Source organism: Cariama cristata, unplaced genomic scaffold (assembly GCF_000690535.1).
Source record: "Cariama cristata isolate BGI_N322 unplaced genomic scaffold, ASM69053v1 scaffold9167, whole genome shotgun sequence".
In the NCBI taxonomy this organism is placed as follows: domain Eukaryota; kingdom Metazoa; phylum Chordata; class Aves; order Cariamiformes; family Cariamidae; genus Cariama; species Cariama cristata.
Window position 1 is genome coordinate 58699 of NW_009626041.1, and position 26016 is coordinate 84714.

Sequence of the window (26016 nt, forward strand, 5' to 3'; positions counted from 1 at the left end):
GCACGGAACAGTCAATAGAAAAAAGGAAAAAAGTTGGAAAGAAGCTTGGAGGATCTTTGGGCTGAAAAGCTAATAACCGCTGTTCTGAAGAAAGGTGAGATACCCTGGGAATGGGTGGGGTGCTCTGTTACACAGACTATAGATGTGCGAGGTGGGGCCTTATTTTGATAGCTGGAGTGTAACCACCCACTCGTTCCTAGAGATGTACTACACTTCCACAAATCCAGTGTGAATTGGGTGGCTTGAATATCTACAGCGAGCAGTGACATTAGAATATTAATTTCTTGTCTTTTTTTCTCTTTTTCTAAAGTAATCTTCTAGTTATCAGGACTGTGGAAAAAAGTTCCCACCTGGCTACACAATGAACAGACTGATAGGCATGAATTACTGACCTACAGAGCTCAGTGTGGTGTTCATTCTAAGATCTTTTTCTCTAGAGCAATCACCAGCCTCATTCTAGTAGAGGGGGAAAGCAGCAAAGGGCAAGCCTGTGCTTCTGCGCTGAAGGTAAAAAGAAAGTCTTGTGCTCCTGAAGGTCAGATCTTCCGTCAGTCCTGAAGGAGCCATAGGACAGGGCAAAAATAGAGAGGGCTCTTCTGGAAGGTCAAGGCTGCAGATGGCTTCTGTGAAGTTACAGTACAAGTTGTCGGGAAAGGAGCACTCAAGCTACATTATAAAATTCCATTGAGTATGTCTGGAAGGCTCTGTCTCTATTGGCATCAAGAAATATTCCAGTATTTATTTTTTAATTACTGCTCAGCTGTAACACAGGTTAGTGAAATCCCTCATTCGTCAGAACACCTTCTCAGTTTCATTTTGGTCTTTATTATTACCTGAAAATTTCATAATTGACCTTTTAAATGCTAGAGCTTAAGAGGTGAGAGTACCCTGAGCAAAGTACCTGATGGTATTTCACCTGTGACACAACGCGTTTCACACCAGGAGGAGTCAGGTTTTCTTGACACTAATGCATGCTGTCAGGATGACTGCCCTCATGGTGGTGAGTGTGAGCTGATACTTTTTGCCATTACAGAGGAGTATCTTCAGCTCACACTTGAAGAAGAGATAAAGTATGACAACTATCTCCATCCATATAAAGAATTTAAGATTTATGTGTTCTTACAATAGCCTGCTAAAAGCCACAGCTCTTCAGTGCATGCGGTACCAAAGACACTATCCATGTTTCCTGCTGCTTCTATGCAATAGATATATGTTTAGTTTAGTAAACAAATTTATCACTACTCACCACCATTGTCCCATGTTACTGAAATATGCTATTAGCATTCTTTCTTAATGTGAGTAAAGTATCTTTTATGTCTCTCCTATGTAAAACTGTCATGAATATGAGAGCTGTTGTTTCATGGCACTTACAGAAACAGTTTCTGATGTATTTCAGTATATTAAAATTTGAATAGAGGAGAGGACCATGAAAGGGAGTGTTTTTCCCTGATTTCAGCACGGAGGGCTGCAGTAGTTCATGGTGGCTAAGGCATTCCTTCCCACATACCACAGTTGGCTTATCTCCTACAACAAACTCTAAAGCTGGGGTGAAATACCCTCCTGTGTCCCCTGGCGATTCATTACCTATGGATTACCCTAACCAGGCAAATGCAGAGCACCAGGAAAAAGCAGACTATCCGGGATTATTAACCAAGCTCTTTAAGAGCAAAGTGGGGAAATGTGACTTCTTGAAGCAATGGGGCATTTAATTCTAGACATCATTGCCACAGAGGCAAGAGAGTCAAAAAAATTTCCAAGTTGTTTCAAGAGACTTACATTATTTAAATAATAAGTGAGAAGAGAAATGTAGGAATAGCATAAAGAAGACAGTACTTTTTCTTAGCTCTCAAGAGAGTCATCTTACTTCAATTTTTTTCTTTTCCAGGAGTAGTTACAATGATCCAAATATGTAGATATGACTGTATACTAAATGAAGAGGTAAATAAGAACATTCTGAGTGTGTGACACACAGCTCCCACACTACAGGAATAGTTAAGTCCACAACATTGCAGCCAAGTACAATAATATTTGGGATTTGAATTTAGTTTAATTTTTAAATGATACTGTTTTTTCCTGAGATGTAATATGCTCGCAGTGAAGTAATTTACATTTTCATTCATTGTTCTCACTTGTCTTGTTTGATGCTTTATATTACTTGTTGTATTACACCCTTAGCATCACTGTAGTGCAAATTAAAAGTAAGATTGTAGAAAGTTTTGCAAGTCAGAGGTACTGAAAGGCGTCCAGCGTGTGCCCCATGATTAAGAAAAGCTTCACGTAAAGTGTGTTTGCTGTCTTTAGGTAAAGCAGGTACTTAATTAACATAGTAGAACATACCAAAAATGAATTAATGGCTGGTTAATATCAACAACAAAGCTAGCATTGGTCCTGTCGTAGCTAATGAACTTTTGGCCACCTAGAACTTCACAGACATCCCTGTGCTGCAGGCTAGAAACTTGTTTGAACGTAGGGACAGAGTTGTCCTCTGGCTCCTGATGTACACATCCTCTCACACTTGAGTCAGACACTTACAGTTAACAACTGATGGTGTACAGCTGGTTGCATTCAACAAAAGCAGTTTATCTACAATAGTTTGTTAATTATAATAATATTTTAAAAATCTGACTTGAAGGTCATAATCAGACCTTCAGCTGAAATGACTGTGACAGTTTCAGAGCCACGCCAGTTTGAAACCATTCATCGAGTGGAAGTTACTGCCTTGCTGGAGGTGCCTGCGGGATGGATTGGGTGCACACTCCTCAGTCACTTTGGGGCAAAGGCTGTTGACTCAGTAAAAGAGCCACCTTGATAAGTGGGAATTTCATGAGTGTGAGTGCCTAAATTACAGTAAACTGATCTGTAGGATGCTAGGGGAGTAGACTTCCAAAACACTACGCAGGACATACATTTATATAACTAAAAATTACCTGTTTGTGCCTGCTGATATGCATGCTGTATTCAAAAATCAGAGCCGGTTTGGCCTGCAGATACAATGTGATTCTCTCTACACCAGGAAAGTGGGAAAAGCCATTAAGATATTGTCACATTTATAATAATCAGAGTATGAGTAACCTCTAACTCTGATGGGCAAGACTGAGGCGACAAACATTGACAAGAGACTTTAGTATTTAAACAAGAGTAACCTCTGTGTAGTGCTATTGGCTGTTACCATGTCCAAAGACATTTGTAGTAGGCGAAGAGAAATCCTCTACTGCACCTCTCCTCATTCAGCCACAGTATGTGCTCTAAGGTAAAAGAAAGAAAGATTTTTATTAAACCTTTTAATTTGAATGTGAACAGAAGAAAATAAAGCCTTACCACACAAGCGTTGTACCCATAATTTGTAAAGAGGAGAACTGTGATACTAACACCTTGACAAACTATCTGCTCTTCTAAGCTATTCCTTAAATGAAGTTTGCAAGGAGAACCAGTGTCAGCAGAACAGAAGGTTAAAGTGGTTGCTATTTAAAAGATAAAATAACAGGATACCTGATGTCAGCAGTCAAATCTTACAAAGCAAGATTTTTCCTACAGCCTGAAATTGGCAACATCAACCTCTTCCCCCCAAAATTTAAAAGGTCGTCATGTAGCATACCCAAAGATCATTATGAAGACAGGCAGAAGCCAAGCAGAAATGCTTGAGTAAAAACACTCAAAACCAAAATGTAATGGGCACGGCTTTCCACTCTTTCAGGTTAGTGCAGTACTTTAGTCTTATGCAAATGGTTATAAACTAGACAAAACCCAGAGACTGACAGTGTTTTACTCTCATTTGCATCTCACAAGGCCATGCAGAATAGGACCCTGTGTATGTGACAGACCCTATGCCATGGCATCACTCCATAGGAATTACTCTCTTTCAAACTGGTGCTTTGTAATGCGTAAAGAATTAAAGTAGGATGGAACAGTTTCTTGGGGAAAAAAACCTCACAGAATTCCTATGTACAGTTAATTGACTTTGGATTTTAAGATGTTACAAGCTTACATTGATGGTTTTCCCATAGTTCAAGCATTTTCAGGTTCTTTCTCATCTACTTTGACAAATGGCTTATTGTACTATGAATTCTGATTGAATTTAGCCAAAGAACTTTAGAAAAGGGTTAGGTACACAGATCTAGACTTGCACATACAGGTAACATGACTGAATACTTCTCATTCCCTAGATAGAAGTACAAAAGGATTAAATTTGTAATACATTTTAAACAAAATATTGTGAAAACATTAACAGAGTTTAGTCTACGCAGCAGTGTAGGAAAGCAAAGTTCAGAGTAAAATGCTCAAACAAAACAGCAAGAAGAAAATAGTCCTGTTCTCTGAAGGCATTATCCATCTCCTAGACTTCTAATGACTTAGCTGAGAACAAGTTAAACCACTGTAAGAAAAGTTTTCATATTAAAATCTGAATTTGTTTCTTTCATAATAAAATCTGAATTTGTTTCTATTTCTTTATGTCTATCTACAACTTGGTTAAAATCATAGTCTGTAGAAGGAATTCCATGTTGTTGCTGTTAGATTTCTTTTGGCTCACTTATTACCCAGAGTATGTAGTATAGAAATACCCACCATACGTAATTTTTTACAAACTTTCTTTATGACTAAATATGTTAAATTTAATCCTTCAATTTTCTTGCTTACAGATTCGTTACTGGGCGGCTCATGATAAAGAAGCAGCTGCACAGCGGGTACAAGTAAGCAATCAAGAGTACTCAACCAAACTGGAAAACCTGAAGCCTAATACTCGCTACCATGTAGATGTTTCTGCCTTCAATAGTGCAGGCTATGGACCTCCCAGTAGAACCATCGATATTATTACCAGGAAAGCACGTAAGTAAATGGAACATTAGGTTAAGTATAATGTCATGTACTTCATTATTGCATGCTGCATCGTGTCCATCATGTTTTCAAACGTGACTTCTCATTCATATACCCAGCGTTCTCCCTTTATGTAGTATTGGTTCTTTGTCTGAAAATTTCTTCTAAGGCTGTCCTTCCTCTTTTGTTGTCATGTACACTGTCGAATTCTTACAAAAGGTGGTGGGAACAAGACTCAGATTATAGGCTCATAGGAGGCTCAGCTACAAGCTCAGCTCAGCTTGCTCGGGACTTTATCCAGTTGGATCTTGAACACCCCCAGGGATAGAGACTGCACAACCTCTCTGGGAAACCTGTTCCACTGCCTGACCTTTTCTGAGCATCTAGTCTGAGCCTCATTTAATCAAATCTGTGCCTTTTGTCACTCGTCCTCCTGCCATACCACTTTGAAGAGCCTGAATCCTTCTTCTTGATAACCTCCCTGTAGGAACAGACGGGGCTCTTGGGTCCCCTCCAAAGCAGTCCCCTCTCCAGGGGAACAAGCCCAGCTGTCTCGCCCTCCCTTCACAGGGCAAGCGCTCCAGCTCCCTGTCCGGTCGGTGGCCCTCTGCTGAACTCACTCCAGATTACCAATGTCTTTCTCGTACTGGGGGGACCAAAGCTGGATACCATATTCCAAATGATGAACAATTCAGACCAGCTATTACTTGAGCAGCTCTACGCTGCCTTCTTGTTTAATCAATAGCAAGAAGGATTGTATTCTGACGATTAAAATGTGACCAATTGCCATTTTCATTAACCGTAGAAGGAGCCAGGATCAGGCAGCCTTGAAAAGTGGGTGATCTGAATCACACCCTTGAATTTACATGCCGTAATAGGTTTCTGAATATAGCTCCTGACTTAATGATGATATCTAGCACTAACATATGCTGAGCAATGTTCAATTAAGAAATACATCTTGTGTATTTAAAACACACTTATACGGGCTAAAAATATGTACAACTAATTTGAGGATTTCTGTCAGTAAGTAGTGTATTGTGCAACTTGCACCTGCAGAATTCGTTTGTGTTGAATAAGACTCCATTTTATAAGCTTATTGTGTGAAATATAATTAACGGTTTCTGCAGTGGGGTACTCTGATTTCTACTCAGTTAAATGCTGTAGAAATGCCTTTACATGTTGAATTATATATTAATCTCAATGAATAAACATGACTTAAGCCACATTTCTGGGAGATTCTGAACACAGTTGCATGCCAGCAAACACACCTCGGCAACGTAGTGAAGGGTAGCATTGGCCACTTCCATTCTGGCAACACAGAAAGGCAAACCCACAAAGCAGCCACTGCACAAGCCATCCAAAATTGCCTGGCTAGAGCTGTAGCAGTTCATTCCAGGAAGGGGACTATCCCTTAATTATATAAGGATCAGCCTGATTTCCCTTTTTACATGTCTTAATAAAAGTGTCATTGAATGTTTGTGAAATCTCATTTATGTGCACATTATGCATACATTGCTTTTCAGCTCCAAGCCAACGTCCAAGAATTATCAGTTCCGTAAGGTCTGGTTCAAGGTACATCATCACCTGGGATCACGTGAAGGCAATGTCAAATGAGTCTGCGGTTGAAGGATACAAAGTATGATCTACAAAAATATTTTTATCTTTGTGTATGCTACATGAGGTGCATTTTATAGACAGTGTTGAATTTTTGTACCTAATCAGAATTAAACATAGTGGTGTGCTAAAGATGAAGGCATCATACTCGGAGATCACAGACACCCAGTAGGCTTAGGGCAAAGCCAATGGGCTCAGTAAATATGATGAGGAAATATTGTGGCACTGAACTTCATTTGGGTGGTAAGCCATATTATGGGAAAGTTTAGATCAGTGACTGCAACAACCTGATTTCCCATATGATTACCTTTATTGTCTATTGGCTAAAAATAACGCTTTCAAAAAACTGTACACTTTATAGTTTTTCCTTATACCAGTATGCATTGTTCCAGCTTTCCTTTCCCATCCTCATGGGAGCTATGCTTCCTGGAACACGAGTTCTTTAAAGTCTGAGAAGGTAGACGAAGGGAAGGGACATTTAACCTTGTTAGATGCAGTTACTGTATAACTAGAGCAGGTGTATATGCTAACTATAGGGTGTATAGAAAGCTTCAGAAATTAATTCCTGTTTAACTTTGCTGCTTGCTTGGCAGTAAGAAAATTAGCATCATATTCTACATGTACAAATTTTGCTTGAGGAGTTGAACTGCTTCCTGGGAATTGCTGACAATGTTTCACAGAGATGACTCCAGAAGGGGTGGGGGTCTTTTCTAAAGGTCCCACAAGACATATACCATCACATTTGCAATAGTTTAACATCACTGAGAGTTAATAATAAAATTAATAATTGTCTCATTTATGAAAATGGTAATAAATTTTATGTGAGAAAACCCAGCGGAGTTCTCAGACTTTTATTTGATGCTGTTTGCCACCCTGCATTATTATCCTCCATCATTTAATTACTTATTTTGCATATAAGGGCTGAAATTATTTTTCAAAAGATGGCATAATTTTACAACAGCGAAAACAATGAGAAAACATCCTGTCTGGCTTCACCCTAAATAAAAATCGAAAAAGTAGTATCAGCCACTAAGCTTCGATATATATAGGCTTCATATATAAATACAAACCCAATACTTTTTCATTGACACACTGTACGTATGTAACTGTGTTTTCGAGGAAATGTAGCATTTCAATAACTATACTTACTATGACTTTCCTAGGTACTTTATAGACCAGATGGACAACATGAAGGCAAGTTATTTTCAACTGGAAAGCACACAATAGAAGTCCCAGTCCCCAGTGATGGTGAATATGTTGTTGAGGTCCGAGCACACAGTCAAGGAGGAGATGGAGAAGTAGCTCAAATAAAAATTTCAGGTGAGCAGATAACTTCCCTTCTTCTTTCCCTCACTCCTTGGAAATCTTGGACTGAGTATTTTCCTCTTGCACACTATCCAGAGGTGGGCATACCATTCCCGTCCAAAATTTGAGAGGTAGCTCTTCAGCAGTGACTGGACTAAGAATTAGAGTTTATCTTAAAATATTTCTGAAGACTCATAAAGCACACAGGACACTTCAGCAGCAGTCCTGCTCAATCCTGGAAGCACTGCCAATCTTCCAAATACCAGACTGTTTCTACTGGTGCCCCCAGTTAGGCTGACACTTCTAGTGATGTCCTACAAGCATAACTGCATGGTGCAGGCCTCAGGCTCAAGACAGCAGCTTGCAATAATCCTATAGTTCCTAGTACCTGTTGCCTCTATATCTCATTCCTTTGTCAAATGCTGCTAAGAGGAAAGTAACTGAGAAAAGTGAGTGGTCCACAGTGATCCACAGACTAATTGCTAGGGAAGTTCTACTTTTCAGGGAAGAGGGGAGCTGTGACACAAAGAGATAAATAAGCAATGAGAAATGCAACATACTCAACTTTAGAGTGGTCTGGATGATTGATAAAGAGGGGAAGGGAGCGTGGCTCGTGCTGATGCATCAACTTATGCTCAGTGTTGACTCTAAATACAAACTCAGACATGGTCTGCACATCTCTTTCCTGTTAGTTTTGTAATTTAAGTAGTACTTTAGCACACAGTGTATAAAGTAGAACATATGAATAAACATCAAGGACTTGGATAGTGTCTTTGCAAGGTTATGATTTAAATAACCTTTGCATTATAGTCTTGTCTTTTTAATTAAAAAATGTACTTGGGGAATAGTAAGGATTAAACGTCAACAGTATTCTTGTCACACAGTCAGTGCAAACATTATTGTGTCTTTTAAAAAAAAGCAATGTCATTTTTGTGTGTATGGAGGAGCTGTTCCACTCTTGATCAAATGGAAGGTAGAGGTGGAGAATCCATCATTTGCTGGATACTTTGTTCTCATGATTAATCACCTGCACTGTTGACATTTTTTTTGCTCAACTTTTATCTGTATTTATCTGGTTTTGGGGTCTGGCCATTGTTTCCTTTTATAGCTTTTGTCTAGATTAAAGAGTCTTTTTGTGCCTTATATGTTCTCACGGTTAATAAATGTATATATGTCAGTCAAGTGACTGATCAAGTGCTGAACAGACTGAGCACCTTGAATTTCTCCATGATAAAATTTTCTTCAGTTCTTAAATAATTTCAACAGCTCTTCTCTTCACCTCTCCAACCTCTGAGAATTCCTTTAGGACCATAGACACTCTATCAACTCTGCTGTCTGCAGAGATAGTCTCGCCTCCCTAAACTTACTACTCCCAGCATTATTCATGAAATGCTTTCATTAGCCATTAATTTCATTGCACTGGGCTATAAAATGGTGTTCATCTTGTTTGTCCAATGCTCCAGCGCCCCAACGCCAGCTCTAAATCCTTCCTGAAGTCCTTGCTTTCCAGGACACAGTGTCCTATCCTGACCTGTGTGGCATGTCTCTTTTTTCCTTGGTGTGTAATTTTCCATGTGGCTATGAGAAAGCACAGGTGGATTGAATGGCTTTAGTTCCCATGCTGTCTAGATTTCTATATGAATGTGTTGTCATCATGCTTTATTACTTTGCCATTTTGGTTCATGTACACAGTTCCTTGGGTGTTTACTTCTGTTTTTGATGAAAATGATTGTATTGTGTTCGGTCTACTACTGTTCACTGTGGAATTACACTAGAAACTCAATGACCATTCTTCAATAATTGTGTTTTGAAATCTGCCAGTGACTGAATTCTTAATCCATTTAGCATACACTCTGTTAATTGCGTGTACCATTTTCTGTGAGGATGTCTTGGGGTACCCCAAGGTCAACCACTTTACAAAAGCTGTAATACATTGCATTATATTATTGTACTCCAGGGGAATCACTTTTAACATATTTTATGAGCTGCAAAAAAGTTGAAGCAACTGCTATATTTAGGACGTGCCGTACGTCATCTTTGTACCATACATACCTTATCATTTACCATCACTGTGGTGCAAAGACCCTTTCGGTAGCAGCAGGTAGATTACTTCCCAGACTGGAAGCAGAACCATCATGTCAGTACAATGTGGAGCCCAAGCTGATCAGCCTTGCCAGTACCACCTGCCCGAAGTGTGCCCGTGCAGAGGTAGCACCTCTGGGAGTTAGCACTCTACAAATGCTGGTTTGCAGAGTTTTATATTGCTCTGTCTTCCACACTGCAGACAAGTTTTCAGCCACAACTTCTACCATACCCCGGCTAGACAGAGAGGGTCTGTGCCTCTGGTGCCCTAGATAAGGGCAGCATTCCCTAGACTCAGTTTAGGAAAGGAGATCAAAAAGGAGACAAAAGGCAGGGTAATCTCTTTGGACTACACAGTATACAGAGAATTGGGCAAGCATTTCAGGCTCTTTCTGGGCTCAAACTGTGCTTTTTCCAATGAGCAGAATGAAGGGTAGTTGTAACACCTACACATGGCAAATTATGTCTGCTAATTTTTATCCTTAAGGAAATTTTCCAGTAGTGCAACAGGGTTTAGAATAATTGCCCCAAAAGGGTGATAGAGTGGTGAGAATAATGATTTTTCTCAGAGACTTGAAAAGAAGAGGAGATCTGGTTTGACAGGAATATGTGTTCTGGTGATTGACTGGCCAAAATGGAAGTTACATACTTACAGAGAGATGTAACCAATAGCTAGGGCACAACATAAGGCATCTTAGATTCAGAGAGGACCAGTGCCTTACTTGACCTTTAGGCATCTGATTTCAGAGTTTGCAAACCAGATTATTTTCCTGCATAAGTGGATGGGGAGAAATAAGTAACTAGGGCAGGGGTTCAAAATAACCTGGACGCTGACCAGGAATGACCAGTTTTTAAGCAAACTGGAAGACTGCACCGAAGAGACAGGAATAATGTGTCTTCCAGCTTGGTATCTTCCTGCTGTTCATCAAATCCAAAGTAATCTACATAATATGCCTGAGATAGGTGTCTAAGCTCCCATTATAATCAGTTGTCATCTAGGGTGTAATTCAGAAGCTCACACAAAGCCTATAGCATTTGAGATGCCCCAGATTACCAGGGACATCCACACAGTGCTGGCAGGCATGACATGATCTATAGGGGACCTGAGGTCTTCTGGATCAGCAGCTGGAGGCCAGACAGGACACCAGAAGACATCTTTTGGCCTCTGTTTCAGGCGTATGAATTGCACCCTTTTGCAAACCAAAACCATTTCCTTGATTTGTGTGGCTGCTGTTGCTGTGCTAGGCTACCGTGTTGTCAGCCTGTTGTAGGTGTGCTCTGAGCAATTCTTAGCACTTGCTGAATTAGGTCTGAGTTGAGTTTAAGTACAAGAACATCTCGTTCAGGAACCCTAACTGGCCCTGAGGTTTTAGGTATTAAAAATACAGCACATTTTAACTAACAAAATTACATTTGAAAGTCAAATGTAAAAGAAACTAGAAATGTATGTTATTTCTACCTCAACCCCTGGTCTAAGGGAGAAACTTTCTTTTATGTTTTCTTCATCCTCTTCCTTCTCACAGAAAACCCAGACACATGCTGAAGAGGGAGGCAAACGTCCCGCAGCATAACCAGTGAGCACGTCTCATATCACCAGTCAGCTTCCTGCAGGATACACTGGTTTAGTTGGGAATGATATAAAGGAAGTTTACCAAACACAGCCATCTCACATGCATTTCTTTTTAGTGAACATCTTGAAATATAGATGCTTATCAAGAAATCATGCTCTGTATATATGCTGAGCTGCATTTCAGCATACAGCTCTAATCAGTGTAAAATACAGTCATGAACTGTTGTATTTTATTGACCAGTGCATGTTGTACACTTAGGGGTTTGTGGATATTTTTCAAGGCCATTATAGTAAATTCATGAGCTACAGAATTTAAAATTAATTCTTGAGATACCATAACCAGCTGAAGGCTGGAACTACTTGTTTAACCAAAGGAGTCTGTTTCAATGGCTAATAAGCTTATCTGTTTTCTTTGAAATATATTAAAGGCTGAGAGGATTGGGGGGGTTTTTTTTGTACCTTGCATGCTTTTTGGATTTCAGTGCTTTGTCATAATGCTAATATTAATGTAATCAAAGAAATCTTGCAATCAGTAGGAACTAAAACAATATGGTTCTTTTCTCACTTCACTTGTGTGACTGCACTGGCCTCCGTGTAATTAATTTATGCCAGGGTAAGAAAAAATAGAATCAAGCTCTCACATTTTAAAATTTCATCCAGGGTGAGGGAGAGGGGACGGTAACTTCTGATTTGAGAAGATACTGGGAAAAAAGGAGGATACCCTGCACCTTCACCTTCAAATATGAAATCAGGTTAATGTCTCAGTTTAAATAGTGACATGCTCTAAGAGTAATTTATGTGTTGTATATGCTTACAGCAAGAGAACAAAATTGCAGCTTCTCTGTGTTCACTGCACACATATATATACACATATGAATTCCATTTGCCAGAGGCATGTTTTAGGATCCTGAAAAAGTATTTACTTTGAAGCACAGCTTTTTCGAAGGAAAGTGCAAAATTTTTGCCTGTAGTAACTCATACAAACACTTTCATTATCTTATCTTTTAATTTTTTATTATTATTTAAAGAGGAGATTAATATTTATTACACATATTAGTATCAAGTAAATCAGGTGATCATTCTGTTTTCATGTGGTATAATCAAAATTTTGATCATAATTTGAAATGTCCATCTGTTGCAAAGATGGTTGTAGTAGTAAGAAAAGAGGAGAACATAGGTAAAAATTGTAAGGAATGCTGATGAAAACAGTCCTCTAACTGGCATGAGAGTCCTCTGTTACTGATCCTGGAACTTATTATGCATCTGTGACAAGAATGTAGCAAAAAGCTTCTGCTAAACTAAAAATACATTTCCAAAAGAGCTCTCCTCTAAAAGAACAGTAATTTTCACAACGCGTTTGCTGCCGTCTCATGACTCAAAAATGAAGTAGAAAATACTCAGAATACCCTCTAACTTCATGCGTAAATCTGCCTTAAACAACATACTCAGTTTTCTGGTATTTCTCTTGATTTTCCTTCATCATCACATTTCGTTTTATCACAGTTCTAATTTATCGGTACTGTCTCCTTCCAAGCCTTATTTTGACAACTCAGGTTTCACAATTCTATGCATTACAACATATGCCGTGGTAGCACAAACATTTTCTTGAAAAGCCATACTCTCCTTAATTTCAATTTCTTCTCTTTTTCTTGTATTTGAACTCAACAGTAGGACAGACTGCAGACATGTTTTCCTATTTAGTTACATCTTCTTAGTCTGCATTATCCTATGATAATCTCAGTGCTGTTTATTTTGTCATTTATGTTTATTTATATGGGAAAGCCTGGATACACACAAAGTGTGAATACAACAAAATTTCATTTTTAACCATAAGGCTCGTAACTAAGCTGTGCCATGGTGGTTGACAGCCTTTATAGCTAGAAATTGAATGTGTGTGTACATGGATTTAGAACACAACAGAGGTTTAAGAGAACAACATGATGCAAAACAAGAGCAGGATAGATTACTCATTATCAGAGAATACTGACAAGGCAGGAACACGTAGTTGCTATACATCAGAAACCAGAAAAAATGGCCAGTCTTGAAAAGGACGGTGTACTTCCCCCTGCTTTCATCTTCAGTCTGTGCTGCCACACGCCTGCCTGCGTGAGCTTGGGAACTGCCTGCGAAATCCCCACTGATGGCTATGGCACGGCCACATGAAGGCATGACAACTCTGCAGTGCCTTTAAACATTAGCAAAAAAGAAATCTATGGCAACTTCATACACGTCGTTACATGTTTTAACTTGTTACATGTCGGCGATTTTGCTGGCTATCCCCAAGCTCGCAAGAATGCTATAGGAAGGTGTGACTGTCACGGAAAACATATATTCTTGTTGGATCTCAGATAGTAAAGATACTGAAGGTGCTAAAGGATACTAAAGAAAGCTACTATAAAAGCATAGAGAAAATCAGTGAGGGTAACGCAGCTATGGAGTGAATTCTGGGTGAGGGGTGCGAGAGAGGCAAGGAGTCTTCAGCTAGAGTAAGGGAGGCTAGTAAGGTAGTCATGACCGATAGGAAGAGGTAAGTAGGAAAAGATTACTCACTTTTCTTCACATTATGAGAATGACGGTACTCAGTAAAATTAGCAGGCAGCAGATTGAAAACTCTCAAAGTAATACTCTTTTGCATGGCACAAAATTAAATTGCAGAACTTGCTGTGACAGGATGTTGTGCAGGACAAAGTTATAAACAGAGGCTTGGTCGGTCAGCCCTTACTTAAAACTATGTCCTATACTCAGCCTTTGTCTCAGGAGCTACTGAACAGAAGCTAGAAAGTGCTCAGGAGCTACTTTGACAGAAGTGGGAGAGGATGTAAAAGGAAAGTCATCTTCTGCATGTCATGATTTTTTTTTTTCCTTTCTACAGCATCTGTTACAGACCACTGTTGGAGTCGGTGTCTTGAGCTGGACAGGCCTTTGGTCAGGCTCACTAAAGCTGACCCTATACTCCCAGCTTCTGGAAAGTGTACTGTGAAATGCCTGAATAATATTTAGTTGATGGACAAAGGCTTAGTTCTTCTTCCGAAACCCTTAAATACTTTCTTTACTGTTTTCAGCAGTTTGGATGTTACCCACCAAACAATGACTTCTGAAATGCTTAAGGAGAGGAAGAAAAATAAATTTTGGTTCACTGTGCCGTCAGAAATACCTTTTGTAAAAATTCAGCAAGCTTTTGGTTGTCACAGTTTCAGTAGGACCATCAATCCATCAATGAATTAAAGGTCTGACGTTCAAATTCAGTTTGGCGGAACTATTCTTCTCCATTAACTTATCCAGTCATTGAGATATATCATACAGGTACTTGCAGGTTTTTTATTACACCAGCATAGGAACACTATACTCCTTCCTTTTTGTGAAACAAAATGCCTGGTATTTTATATTCATTGTACTCTATCATTAGAATAAGATGGAAAAAATCCAAAAGATCGTTATTTAACTCTCTTATGCTTAAATGTAGCAACATAGCAAAAAAAGAATATCACAGAAAAAAATCACATAGCTCATAGAGTGAATGCCAAGATTAGTATTTTGCTTTAATAGTGTAATCCCTTTGATGCGTAACGATTTAATTTAATACAAATGCATATTCTGCTTTCACCTCTTGGTAGGACACAACTACTGAACTATATTTATACAGTATTTTTAATTGCTTTGAGAAATCAAAGCCAGCCAAGTAGCATTTAGAGTGATTTAAAGTAATCTTTGGAAGACTCATCTCATTAATTTTTTCCCCTCAATAATCTAGAGAGGATTGCAGACATGATCACAAGGGTGAAGGAATGAAGAAGGGAATACTTTCTAGTCGTGACAATTCTTCCATGTTTTAATTTTCAGTAGCAAGGTGTGGAACTGCCTTGTTCAGATCCTCGTGGTATTTTTCAGTTCAGCGGTTAACAGTCTATCTCACTTCTGACGGGTGCCTTGGAGTGGCAGCGTACCCGTTCCTCTCAGTTCCGTGCACCTAACCTAGGCAGACTCCTTTTCTTCTCAGCGAGGAGAGTGACCAGAAGACGTAGGTCAGACATCTACCTTTTGATGAAACCTCTGTCTTGAGAATGAAACCCAGTGATTCTGTGACAAAGGCAGATGCAATAGTTTTCCAGTTACTTCAGTGGCAAAGTCCAAGGGGCTTCGCAAACACTTTTTGGTAGTAAGGAAGGTGCACGGCTCTTTAGTTCAGTGTTAAGGAAGTGTCACAGAGTCTAGGTGCTTGAACAAACAGCCAGGTTTAGCGTTGTGGAGAGGGGTGATCTAACAGAAGCACATAACTGTATAAAGAAGGGTTACAAAGATGATGAATCCAAAGTCTTGGTAATGGCAGAGGGCACGATACAGGGCAGTGGCCAGAAATTGCAATTTGGGAGGTTCAGGCTGGGCATTAGGAAAAAGCTCACCCCGAGGGCAGTGCCGCACTGGCGCGGGTGACCCAGAACGTCAGAGTAGCAGATTTCAGAGTATCAAATTTGGTGCTTATGGCTGTAGCTATACTGTGGCTGAAGTAAGAATTTTGTAAGGAGAGAAATTCTAACCGAAGATCAATTTGAAAATTTCTTCTCCAGAAGCATGAAAATCTGCTTGATTTTTTGCTTATCAACTCCTGGTGTTTCTAAATCAAGGCTGCAAGCCATTTTAGAAGATGTGTTTTAGAAAAATCCGTCGTCCTGGGCTCAGTACAGGGGAAACTAAGTAAAAGGCTACTTAAACTCTGTTGTATGTGAGGCAGTATTTAGATGATATAGGATATACATTACAAGACATAATGATCCTTTCTGTGCTTAAATTCTGTAACTCAGCATTCTTTTTCTAGTACTGCAGAGCAGAAATAAGTGAAATGTGGAATTTAATGTGGCAGTGTAAGTCAGTCATCTGGACAGATGAGCAGCTGTTTAAAGCTGTGTTTAGGCACTGCTGGCTCATTTAGATATTAATCTGTTTAGATATTAATCTGTTTCCTTCATTTATTTCCACATGAGAAGATTTTGTCTCTCTCTCCCTAAAACAAGTATTTCAGGAATGTCTAAGTTACTATTTCCTATAATAATAAAACACAGTGATGGGTTGTTTCAAATCTTTTTCTGCCATCACATAGTATGGAGGAAAAAAAGCTTTATCTGGCTTTAAAGGAAGTGTTTGCACTCAGTTAAAATGGCTGTTAGTACTTCTGTATCAGGACACTAAAATGTGAAATTATGTCCTCAGCCGGAGGGGAATGTGGTACTAATCATAGCCTTTTCCGCATGTAGCTACAGAGTCCTCACAGTCCCCAAATTACTTCGTTAGAAAGCCAAATGGAGTTGCCAACAAATGTATCAAACTAGAAACAATTTCTACGTTAACCCCCCGCTCTTGTTTTTTTCTGTGTTCTTGCTGGTTTCTACCTTCCTCTGTTTCTCCTTTTATTTCACCTTTCTTTGGAACTGGGCAAATTCGACCATTCCCACTAAAGGTTCTGTATTAACCAGTGTACCTTTTCTCTGGTTTATGCAGCCTATACAGTCCTTTTAAGATGCTTCATTCTGCTTATTCCTCTCTGTTTTCTTTACCAGAGATCCTGCTACCCAGCTGCCTTGAAAAATTGTTGACCTTTCTGGTTTAACAGTACTGAATTCTTCAAAGTATACCCTCCTCAGTAAAAATTACATCATTTTGCTCTAGGGAGGCACATAGTAGGCCAGCTGCTTGCTTTCTTCCTTTCTACAGTAACTTTCATGCCTTACTTAAGATTTTTTCTGCCTTGCTGAACAGCAAGGCCCAATTTAAGCTGAGCTGGCCTGTTGGACTAACTTATTTTCTTTTCTGCGTCTCAGTCCGCTGGTTGCAGGGGCTGCACGTTCGCCGGGTTGCTCTCCAGCCCCGGGTGATCGCTGTCCCCGTCGTCCCTTGCCTGCTGCGCTGCTGCACCCCGGGCGCAGAGGGAGGGAGGCCGGGTTTCGGCGGCGCTGCCTGCCTCCCGCTTCGCCTCCCCTTTCTCAAGGGCTGCGCGGGATGGGACTCACCTGTACCTGACTGCTGTACACGCGTGGCCAGATTCACGGGCATGGGCCCTGCCCTGACCTCTGCGTGCATCGCAGGACGGTGGCCTCTCCCAGCCTGAAGCAAGCACTGTTATCCAGCCCGTTGCGACTGCGCACTTCTACTCTTGTAGAAGCTGAGGGCGTCCTTCTTTATCTTCCTCTGTGTGAGGCAGGCTTCCAGGCTGAAAGATGAAGATTTTTAAGACAGGCTTTTAATGTACCTCGGTATTTATATGTGCCACATTTGTTTCTAAGAACACAGGCATTCCAAAACTTTAGTATTTTTCCCATTAATTCACCACCATTTTGCACCTGAAGAGTTTCTACTGTTCACCCATTGTACTGTGTCGTTGCTTAAATGTGGACTATTTGCAAGTGAAAAGGAGTGACACATCTGGTGTACACTTGAGGCGAACTTATTTGTAAAAACCATTCACAAATCCCTGTTTTCTGGAACAAAGAGGATTTGGTTCCTCACTCAGAAATCCCCAGACATGCCAGCTCGCCAAAGAAGATCTGTCCTTTTTCTTCTTTTCAGGTTTACAATGAAACTTTCTTTTCTGGCCTCCCATTTTTTTCTGAAAAATTGGCCCTTTTTTGATGAAAAACCTGTCAATGACTCTGTCAGAGGATGATCGAATCCCTCTGAATGACTATCAACCATAATTTCTGAGGCAATGCAGAAGACATTTATGTGGGAACATTCACAGCCAAGTGTTTTGCCACACCAGACCACCACTGTAATCACAGATAAGCTTTTCTGTAGGGGTGGGCTACCGAAACTCACTCCAAGCTCCTCCTGCTGCTTCAGTAGCCAGTTCCCGGCAGCGAAGTCCTGGTCCCAGCCAAGCACGTGGCTCAACCTTGCTTGGCCTGGCGGTGCTGCTGGTGCTGCTGGTGCTGCTGGTGCTGCTGGTGCTGCTGGTGAGCCAGTTGGTCTGGAGTGACTGCTCAGAGCGGAGAGACAGGGCAGATGCTCAGAGGTATGACGAGCCTTTAAGTCATACAAGTGATCCTGAAACTCACAAAGTTTGTGTCAAGTACAACTACAACTGTTGCCTGGGTCACAGGAGGACCTCCACAGGTGTCCTTGCTATTATTTGTTGAGTATAATGCTTTAAAAGAGTACATTTAAAAAATATTACCTGTGGTCTTCTGCTTAACTCTCCATGCAAAAGAATCTGTAATGAACATTAATATATGTGAAGAGGAAGAGGTATCTGAGAAATGATCTACATTTATTGACAGTGAAGTAATAGCCCACGGACTGAAAATTATCTCATGTTCCTCAGAGTCCGAGGCATCTTTACATTTTGGCAGCGCAGGTCTGTCGCAGGGCCAGAGTCAATGGGAAAGAAGCCCCTGCTGCTGCCTGCCGACACAGCCAACACGCAGGGGCCATTGCCAGAGCAAAACAACACGTTTGCTTGGCTCTGGCATATGGATTTTCAAGTAGGAGAAGGCAGACTGACACCATGGGGTGGAGAAACCACGCAGACCATCAGCAGCACTTCAAATATGTTTTTAATGTTCTCTTTTTTGTCTAATAGTTTTAAAGCTGTTCCTCAGATGCACAGCACACCTTAACACGGCACAAAGCATGGGCAGATGCACAGACGGCATTATTTCCATCCTATACGTCTACTCTGGTGCAAAACAGTAATTCATAGGGTTGTGAATTACTCCATAGTGCCTTTCTTGAAAGGTTTATGGCACAGGCAAGAGGAAAATTTCCTCGTGCCCAAACAAAGGTATTCCTAGACAAGGGAAAGTTGGACCTGTGACTTAGCAATGATGCCAGTGATGCAAGATAAGCATATTCTAATTAGTTCAGTTATTTTCCATTTACCATGAATAGGGATAGCAGAATTTAAATCATATCAGCTGATACTACCTATTTCTTTTGCAGCAGTCTTTCATGAAGACAGTATTTCCATCTGGGACAAGTGGAATTTCTTTTCAGAAGCCAGTTGGCAGCACTACAAACCCACCCATTTCTTTTATGCAGTTTAGTTTAACGTGAAGAAGTTACATTTCTTCCCTTCCTGCTTGTCTGTTCTACCTGGGTAAATATGAAAACACTCAGAAAACAGATATTGATGAAGTCTAATAGGTGCTAAAGAAACTAACAAATGGAGCAGGCAAAAATCCCTTTTTTTTTTTTCAAGTGACCTAATTTTTTCCAAGAGAAGTGGACAAGCTTAGTTAGAAGAAAGGAGAAACAGAATATGAGAAGGCTTTGCGTTTACCTTTCTTAAAGTAAAAAGGAGAGATACAAAAACAGACAGCCCCGATGGAAAATTGGTCCTTGGATCCTGGGCCAAAAGGAGAATATTATTTACAGGAAAATGGGTAGGAGTTTGGTCATTCTTTCAGGAAAAAGAAATCTATTTTGCAAAGACAAAGGCAGACTCATTTCTTAAGAAGTTACAAAATTTATGTTACAAACTTAAATCCTTTATGAATCATATAAAATACTAGTCCTGGTAAGAAAAATTTCTGTTTTCCTTTCTCTTTTCCTTACTCTTACTAAATGTATGATAACTTCTATCATGAAAAACATTGCAGTTGTTGCAGCAACTGTATTGTTCAGCTATCCAGTCTACATCTACCTGAACAACTTGTGCAGCCCAAGAGCAGTGGATCTGTAGAGAGAAGCAGCGGCACTGAGGATCCCGCTCCACACTGTATGCTCATGTCAGGTTTTACTTTGCACGGTCTCTAATCCAGTCCTGCATAGAGTGTCCAGGACAGCTCCACAGCCCAAAATAAACCTGAGTAAAGGGGATGGCTGAGAGACTCACTTGAAAATCACAGTCCTTCTCAAACTAGAACAGTCATGTAGACATCCCCCTTGATGTTCAGTACCTGGAAACCAAGAAAACTGATGTAATCTAATACAAATTCTTGAACAATCTTCCCTGACAACAAAAGCAGAGAAAGAGTTTTGCCACAACAGGATCAGCTCATGATTCGCCAAGGAATAGCTTGTAGTTTGTGTGTCTTGGCAGGGCAAACACTTTCCCACTGAGAAAGAGAAGTTATTCACATATGACAGCTTCACAGATGACCAGTAACTAATTTCCTGGTTCACAGTTCTGATGAAAGTAAGATTTCTAAATAGGCCTCTAGATTATTATTTTTTTTACAATCCAGTATAAAAAGATACTGATGTTGGGAAAAGGGCCAAAAATGTGATATCTTGAAGATAAGTAACTTTTAAAGAAAATAATTATGTGTTTTTAGTAATGAATTGTTACAAAGGCTTGGGAAATACATCAAAGTTTGAACTGTTGTAATGCCTGTTTCATTTAGGCATTAAACTGATTTCATTTCTTTTGAGTATAATTGGAAGACTGTTGCATACTGTTCAAAATGTCAGTAAAATCTAGGATCTCTGTTCAGAAGTGTAACAAATTTCATCCTAGGCTTGATGTGATTGAGGTGGCAAAACAGAATTTAAAATAAAAATAGCACGCTGTGGATTAGTGGGACTTTACCAGGAGTTCCTGTGGTATATAAAGATCTTGCTGAAGGAAAACCCATCTCCCAGTTGGTCTCCTCTTTCACTCAAGCAGCACTTGTGAGAAAGGCTGCTGAGGATTGGAGACAGGAAGAAAGTTATGTTAACTGCACGCATCTGTCCTGGTTTTGGCTGGGATGGAGTTATTTTCTCCCCAGTAGCCGGTACAGTGCTGTGTTTTGGGTTCAGTGTGAGAATAAGGTTGATAGCACACCGATGTGTCAGTTGTTGCTGAGCAGGGCTTACCCTAAGCCAAGGACTTTTCCGAAGTTTCCCGTGCTCTGCCAGCGAGGAGGGGCACAATGACTGTAGTTTGCAATTGCATGCACACTGGATACACACTGGTTGGGAGGAGAGATCACACATTATAACACTGAGCAGAGAATGAATCTTTAGGTGCTAAAGATATCCAGCTCACACCTGGGCAGACTTCAGAAGGACCTTACTAATCCTTCTGTTTTAATTTGCATCCACGTGTTTATCTGTACATGTTCATTAAGTCTTCATCTGGTGTTTCTCTAGTTTTTAAAGATTGTTGAAACTGACAGATCACAATTGCGTTACTGCACAGAACTAAATCTTGTAGTCTGTAGTCAGGCAAAACTTCCATTGATTTCCATTCATGAGCTGCAGGACTCATGCACTGGTGAATGGTGTTTCCAGTAAAGTACGGCTCCTGACATGTGGGTCAGTAATCTAACAAGAAAAGAGAAGAGATGATCTGCTTAATGTGCATTTGTCCTCCTAATGTTCTGTTAATGTGCTGTCTGAGGGTAGGATTTGCTTCATTGCGGAAAGCTGTTATCCATATCTCTGCAACAGTGCTAAACCTTGTAAGGAACTGCTGTAATGGGGTGAATTGCTAACTATTAATTCTGAAACCAGCGAGCAAATCTCAGGGGAAGATTTATTATTTCTTTCTCTTTGTAGAATAGTTACATGCAAATAGAAATTTCCTCATACTTGCTCATCATTCATCTTCACTCAGCAAACTTTTTTTCATGTTTTCCTTCATTAGAAGCATTCAAAATATGAGTCTAGTTCTGTCTTTCCAACTGCATTATCCTGGTCTGACAAAGGCAGAATACATTTTCTGTGGATATTCTTAAATATGAAATCTGGATTTTTATTTTTTTTTTCCCTACGGCTATTATTCATCCATTGAGAACCACTACTTTGATATTTAAGGGTAAAGACTACAGAAAAGTTTAATGTGTGTCATAAATCACTAAAAAGTACAGATAAATATACCCCCGTACTTCCATGGTTGCCAAGATGTGCAGTTGTTATGTATGAGAATATATTTGAACATACATTGCTGTTCATTTTAAGCATAAAATTCCTTTGTTTATGGATACTTACAAAAGCAATCTTCCAATATTTTCCTTAATTTTATCTTTCACTGAGATGGATATACTGCTTCCTATGGAAAAATGTGCTGTTCATAGGAATGTACTTTTTACAGCTGAATTGAACTGATGAAGAAGGATTGGTACGTCTCTTGTCCTGGTTTTCCAAGTGCTTGGAGATCAGAAAGGACTTGGGAAGAAATTTTGACTTCAGAAAACATCCTTACAGCAGTAGAGGAAAGGGTGGGAATGGGAGCAGAGGAGATTTTTGAGGCATCAGAAGGAAGAGAAGGGTGGACTTTAGTATGGGGAACAGGGAAGAAAGTGGAGCAGCAGAAAGACTTGATTTGAGTGAGGACCAGAGTCAGGAGGAGTAGGGTGGTGGACTTAGAAAGAAGTGGGACAATAAGAGGAATATGGCTGAAATGGAAATTAAATTCTGTGGGGAAAGCTATAAAATTCTGGATTCATGGCAGATGTCATGGACTTCCTCCCTGGTGGGACAGTGGAGAAACAAGGATCATGTAAAAAAACTTGTTTCCATCTTCTGTGGTAGAAACAGGAGGGGAAATCGTTGTCTCCATCTTGGAGACTGTCTTCTGAATATATCCCTGATAGGATCTGCATAGAGCTACATCCATGGGTCAGGACACACTGCCTTTCAGATCTGCCTTCCTAATAGCACTGAAGTTCACTACTGAAGGCCAACTGTAAACAAGTCAGGCCTTCTGTTTGCTGGTGGCTTATGGTCCCCTTTTTGTTAAATGACTTGCGTGGTGACACGCCATACATACATGTGTATGAACAGCTGTAGGCACACCCCGTCGTGTGGTGTTTGGTCAGCTCGTCAGCATACCAGCATACTTCTGTTCCTGGGACAGGGAGGGCACGCACTCCTCTAACACCTTCTCTAGAGAGAGAGCTCGTGGATGGAGGGTAGCTTTAGAGCCAGCTCTCGCCACTGATACACATGTACTGTATGTCCAGTGGAACCTGCCGTACTAATGCTCAGAATTTACTTGGGAAGCACTGTAATAAGCCAGTTGTGAGGAAAGAAGCCTAAGTGCTCTCTAGTTTGAGCTATGCTCCCCACTGGCTTTCCGAACAACTGCCTGAAAACAGACGTCGTTTGGAGTGAGGCTGTTTAAAGCCAGATGAGGAGAGGAGATAGTGCTGTGAACACGGGGAACTGCAGATGAAGGATCAATTAAGTGACTCTGCAAAGAGGAGAAGCTCTGCCAAGTACAAAAATTAAGACTGTATGTGATCATCCTTAGTTAAGACTTGTTTGGCAGACAAAAACTTTCATCTTGGAATTGCAAGTAGTACATGTATGGTACATCAGGGGAGATGCTGATCTGAAGGACAGCAAACCCACAGCCTATTGAGACATATTGTGAAAAAAAAATCAGAAAAATTCCCTGCAATTACGTATCTAGGAACCACAAATGACTAAATACTGTCACTTTCATATATCCACAGCTAACTGATGAGCTGATGAGCTCTGGAGTTTTCTGATTTGGACTTAGTCCACAAACTTTATAAAAAATGTTTTTTATTATCAATCAATTTTATTTCCATCTAGTTTCCTTACTTTTTCCTTGTTATGTGGGTAGGAAGTACTGTAAGAAATAAGTACTTGAAGATAACTTACAGACATTTATTTGGCCAAATTCTCACTTCAAACCAGGATTTTTTTCACCCTTGGGATCTTGTTTTGCTAACTTAAAATTAATAAAAGCACCTTATTAATAGGAGGTTTGAGATAGACACAAAATGAAAAATTAAGCTATTTATTTATCCTGAAAGATGCAGAACTTCTGAGGCAGACGTGCAAAACCTACGGATCTGTCTTTCTAGCAGCCTGCATGGTGCTGGACCAGATGATGTGATTTGTCCTTGCAAGAGGTCTGATGAAAAAATGTGAATGCTTTTTTGGGACTTTAAATTCTATGAAAGAATACTTGAAATTTTTCCTACTGTGCCCATTGTTAGGTGAAACAGGGCTGCCTGCTGAAATCTGTGCCATTTGGTTCACGTGCTACCTTTTCAGTATGGTTTTTGCTCATTCAGAAGAACATCTGCTGGAGATGCGTGCAATGGGACGGTTCCAGCAGCTCCTCAGGACTGTCACCAGCAGCTGCCAGCACCGCTGTCCTTGGTCTGTGTTCAACAGCAAGATGAGCAGTAAGCTGGGTCTTGCAATGCCCACCTGCACACTACCATCCTGACCTAGACCAGCCCTCGCTGGGATGAAAGACTAGCCCGCTCTCCAGCTTCTTTGGCCCATCTCTAGGACTGACAGCCAGGCACAGTTTGGCTGGGTTTTTTTTCTCATGTAGATGCTTCTTAACAGGGAGCTGTGCCATGGCAACACAAGCCATTTAACATAATAGCAATTCTTACGCCTGTTTGCCAGAGCGAGTCTTGTAAAGCTGTCAATATTTTTTGTCTTAAAATATTTGTTTAAGAAAGACCCTTGTAACAGACGTAAATGCCACACTGCTAGAAGTCAGCCATCTGGACTTTGTAATCTGGCAGGTAAACAAACAGACCAGGCTCTTTGACGTCTCTCAGATTATTGCTGATCATATGAACATTAACATTTCCAAAGGTGTCTCTTTGCTTCATCACATTTCAAAGACTCCATCAATTTTGTTTTCACATGTTTAAATATTTATTTTGACCTTTTACCTCCTGGTATAACCTCCTGGCTTTTTGGACCAGCCAAATCAAAATACCCTGATGTGTTCTGAATGGCCTTGCTGCTTGTATAAACACACCACATAAACAGCTCTTGCAGAACAAAAGAGCGAGTCCTCTGCGGTACTGTAGCAAGTTTCTTTGTCTGTCTCGGGTTATCCATACAGGTAGGGGCTGTGCTGAGATACAGCAGCTGCCTTTCCAGCCTTCATACCCCGCGTTCTTGCTCGCACCCAGGGTTGTGCCCCCCGCCGTGAGTAATGCTGAAGTAAGACCAACACCGTGTTGTTATCTGTCCGATGCGCAGGTGCCGCTGCTGGAGTACCGACCCTGCTCCTGGTCCTGGTGGTGCCTGCCCTGGGTGTCCTCGCCTGCTCGGGATTCTGAATGTAGCTGGGTTTACCTTGTCCTCCACCTGACACAAAGGACTCCCTTCGAAGATGAGGACCGCGACTCTTTTTGATTCCTGTGGCACCATCCTAAGCCAAATAAATTACACTTTAAAATAAATCACCCTACCAATTTCCTATGAACTTTCAGAGGACTGAGGCATCCAGGAACTCCTTCACGAAGTAAATCAACTTTTGAAAGGCTAAGAAATATTTTTAACTTGTTCCAATATGCCTTATAAAACACTTATGCTGATCTGTGACAGTTGCATGATTCGGTCCAATGGGGCAAGTTACAGTGTTAAAACCCAATAACATAGGCTGTACAGTGAAAGTAAAATCACCATACGTAGGTGCTTTAACTTGAATAACAAATTGTGAAATATAATAGAGATTGAAATGTTGATTGTATGTGATAAATGTAAGAGTACTACGTCTGTCTGTACTATCCTATATGTTTTGTGTACTGCATATTTTTGAATGGCCCCATCATCGTTTATTGGGATTACTGGTTTTTAGAGAGACAGTCAAAGCAAAAACATTTCATTTTTTTAGTGCTGTATTTCTTGAGGCTATTGGATAGAATTTGAAGGACTTGAAATAAAAGTCAGTGACAAGGAATGTTTTATTTTAAATATGTTCAGAACAC

At 40.3% G+C, this 26016-nt stretch overlaps 1 protein-coding gene across 1 annotated transcript in view; it reads left to right on the forward strand.

Moving 5' to 3' along the window:
* Nucleotides 1–25609, forward strand: part of CNTN1 (contactin 1) — an 81523-nt gene extending 55914 nt beyond the window's left edge. Inside the window, 5 exon segments of the mRNA XM_009703860.1 lie at nt 4638–4824; nt 6336–6448; nt 7590–7746; nt 25286–25331; nt 25333–25609. Coding sequence (XP_009702162.1) covers nt 4638–4824; nt 6336–6448; nt 7590–7746; nt 25286–25331; nt 25333–25609 — 780 coding nt within the window.
* The last annotated feature ends 407 nt before the right edge of the window (nt 25610–26016 follow it).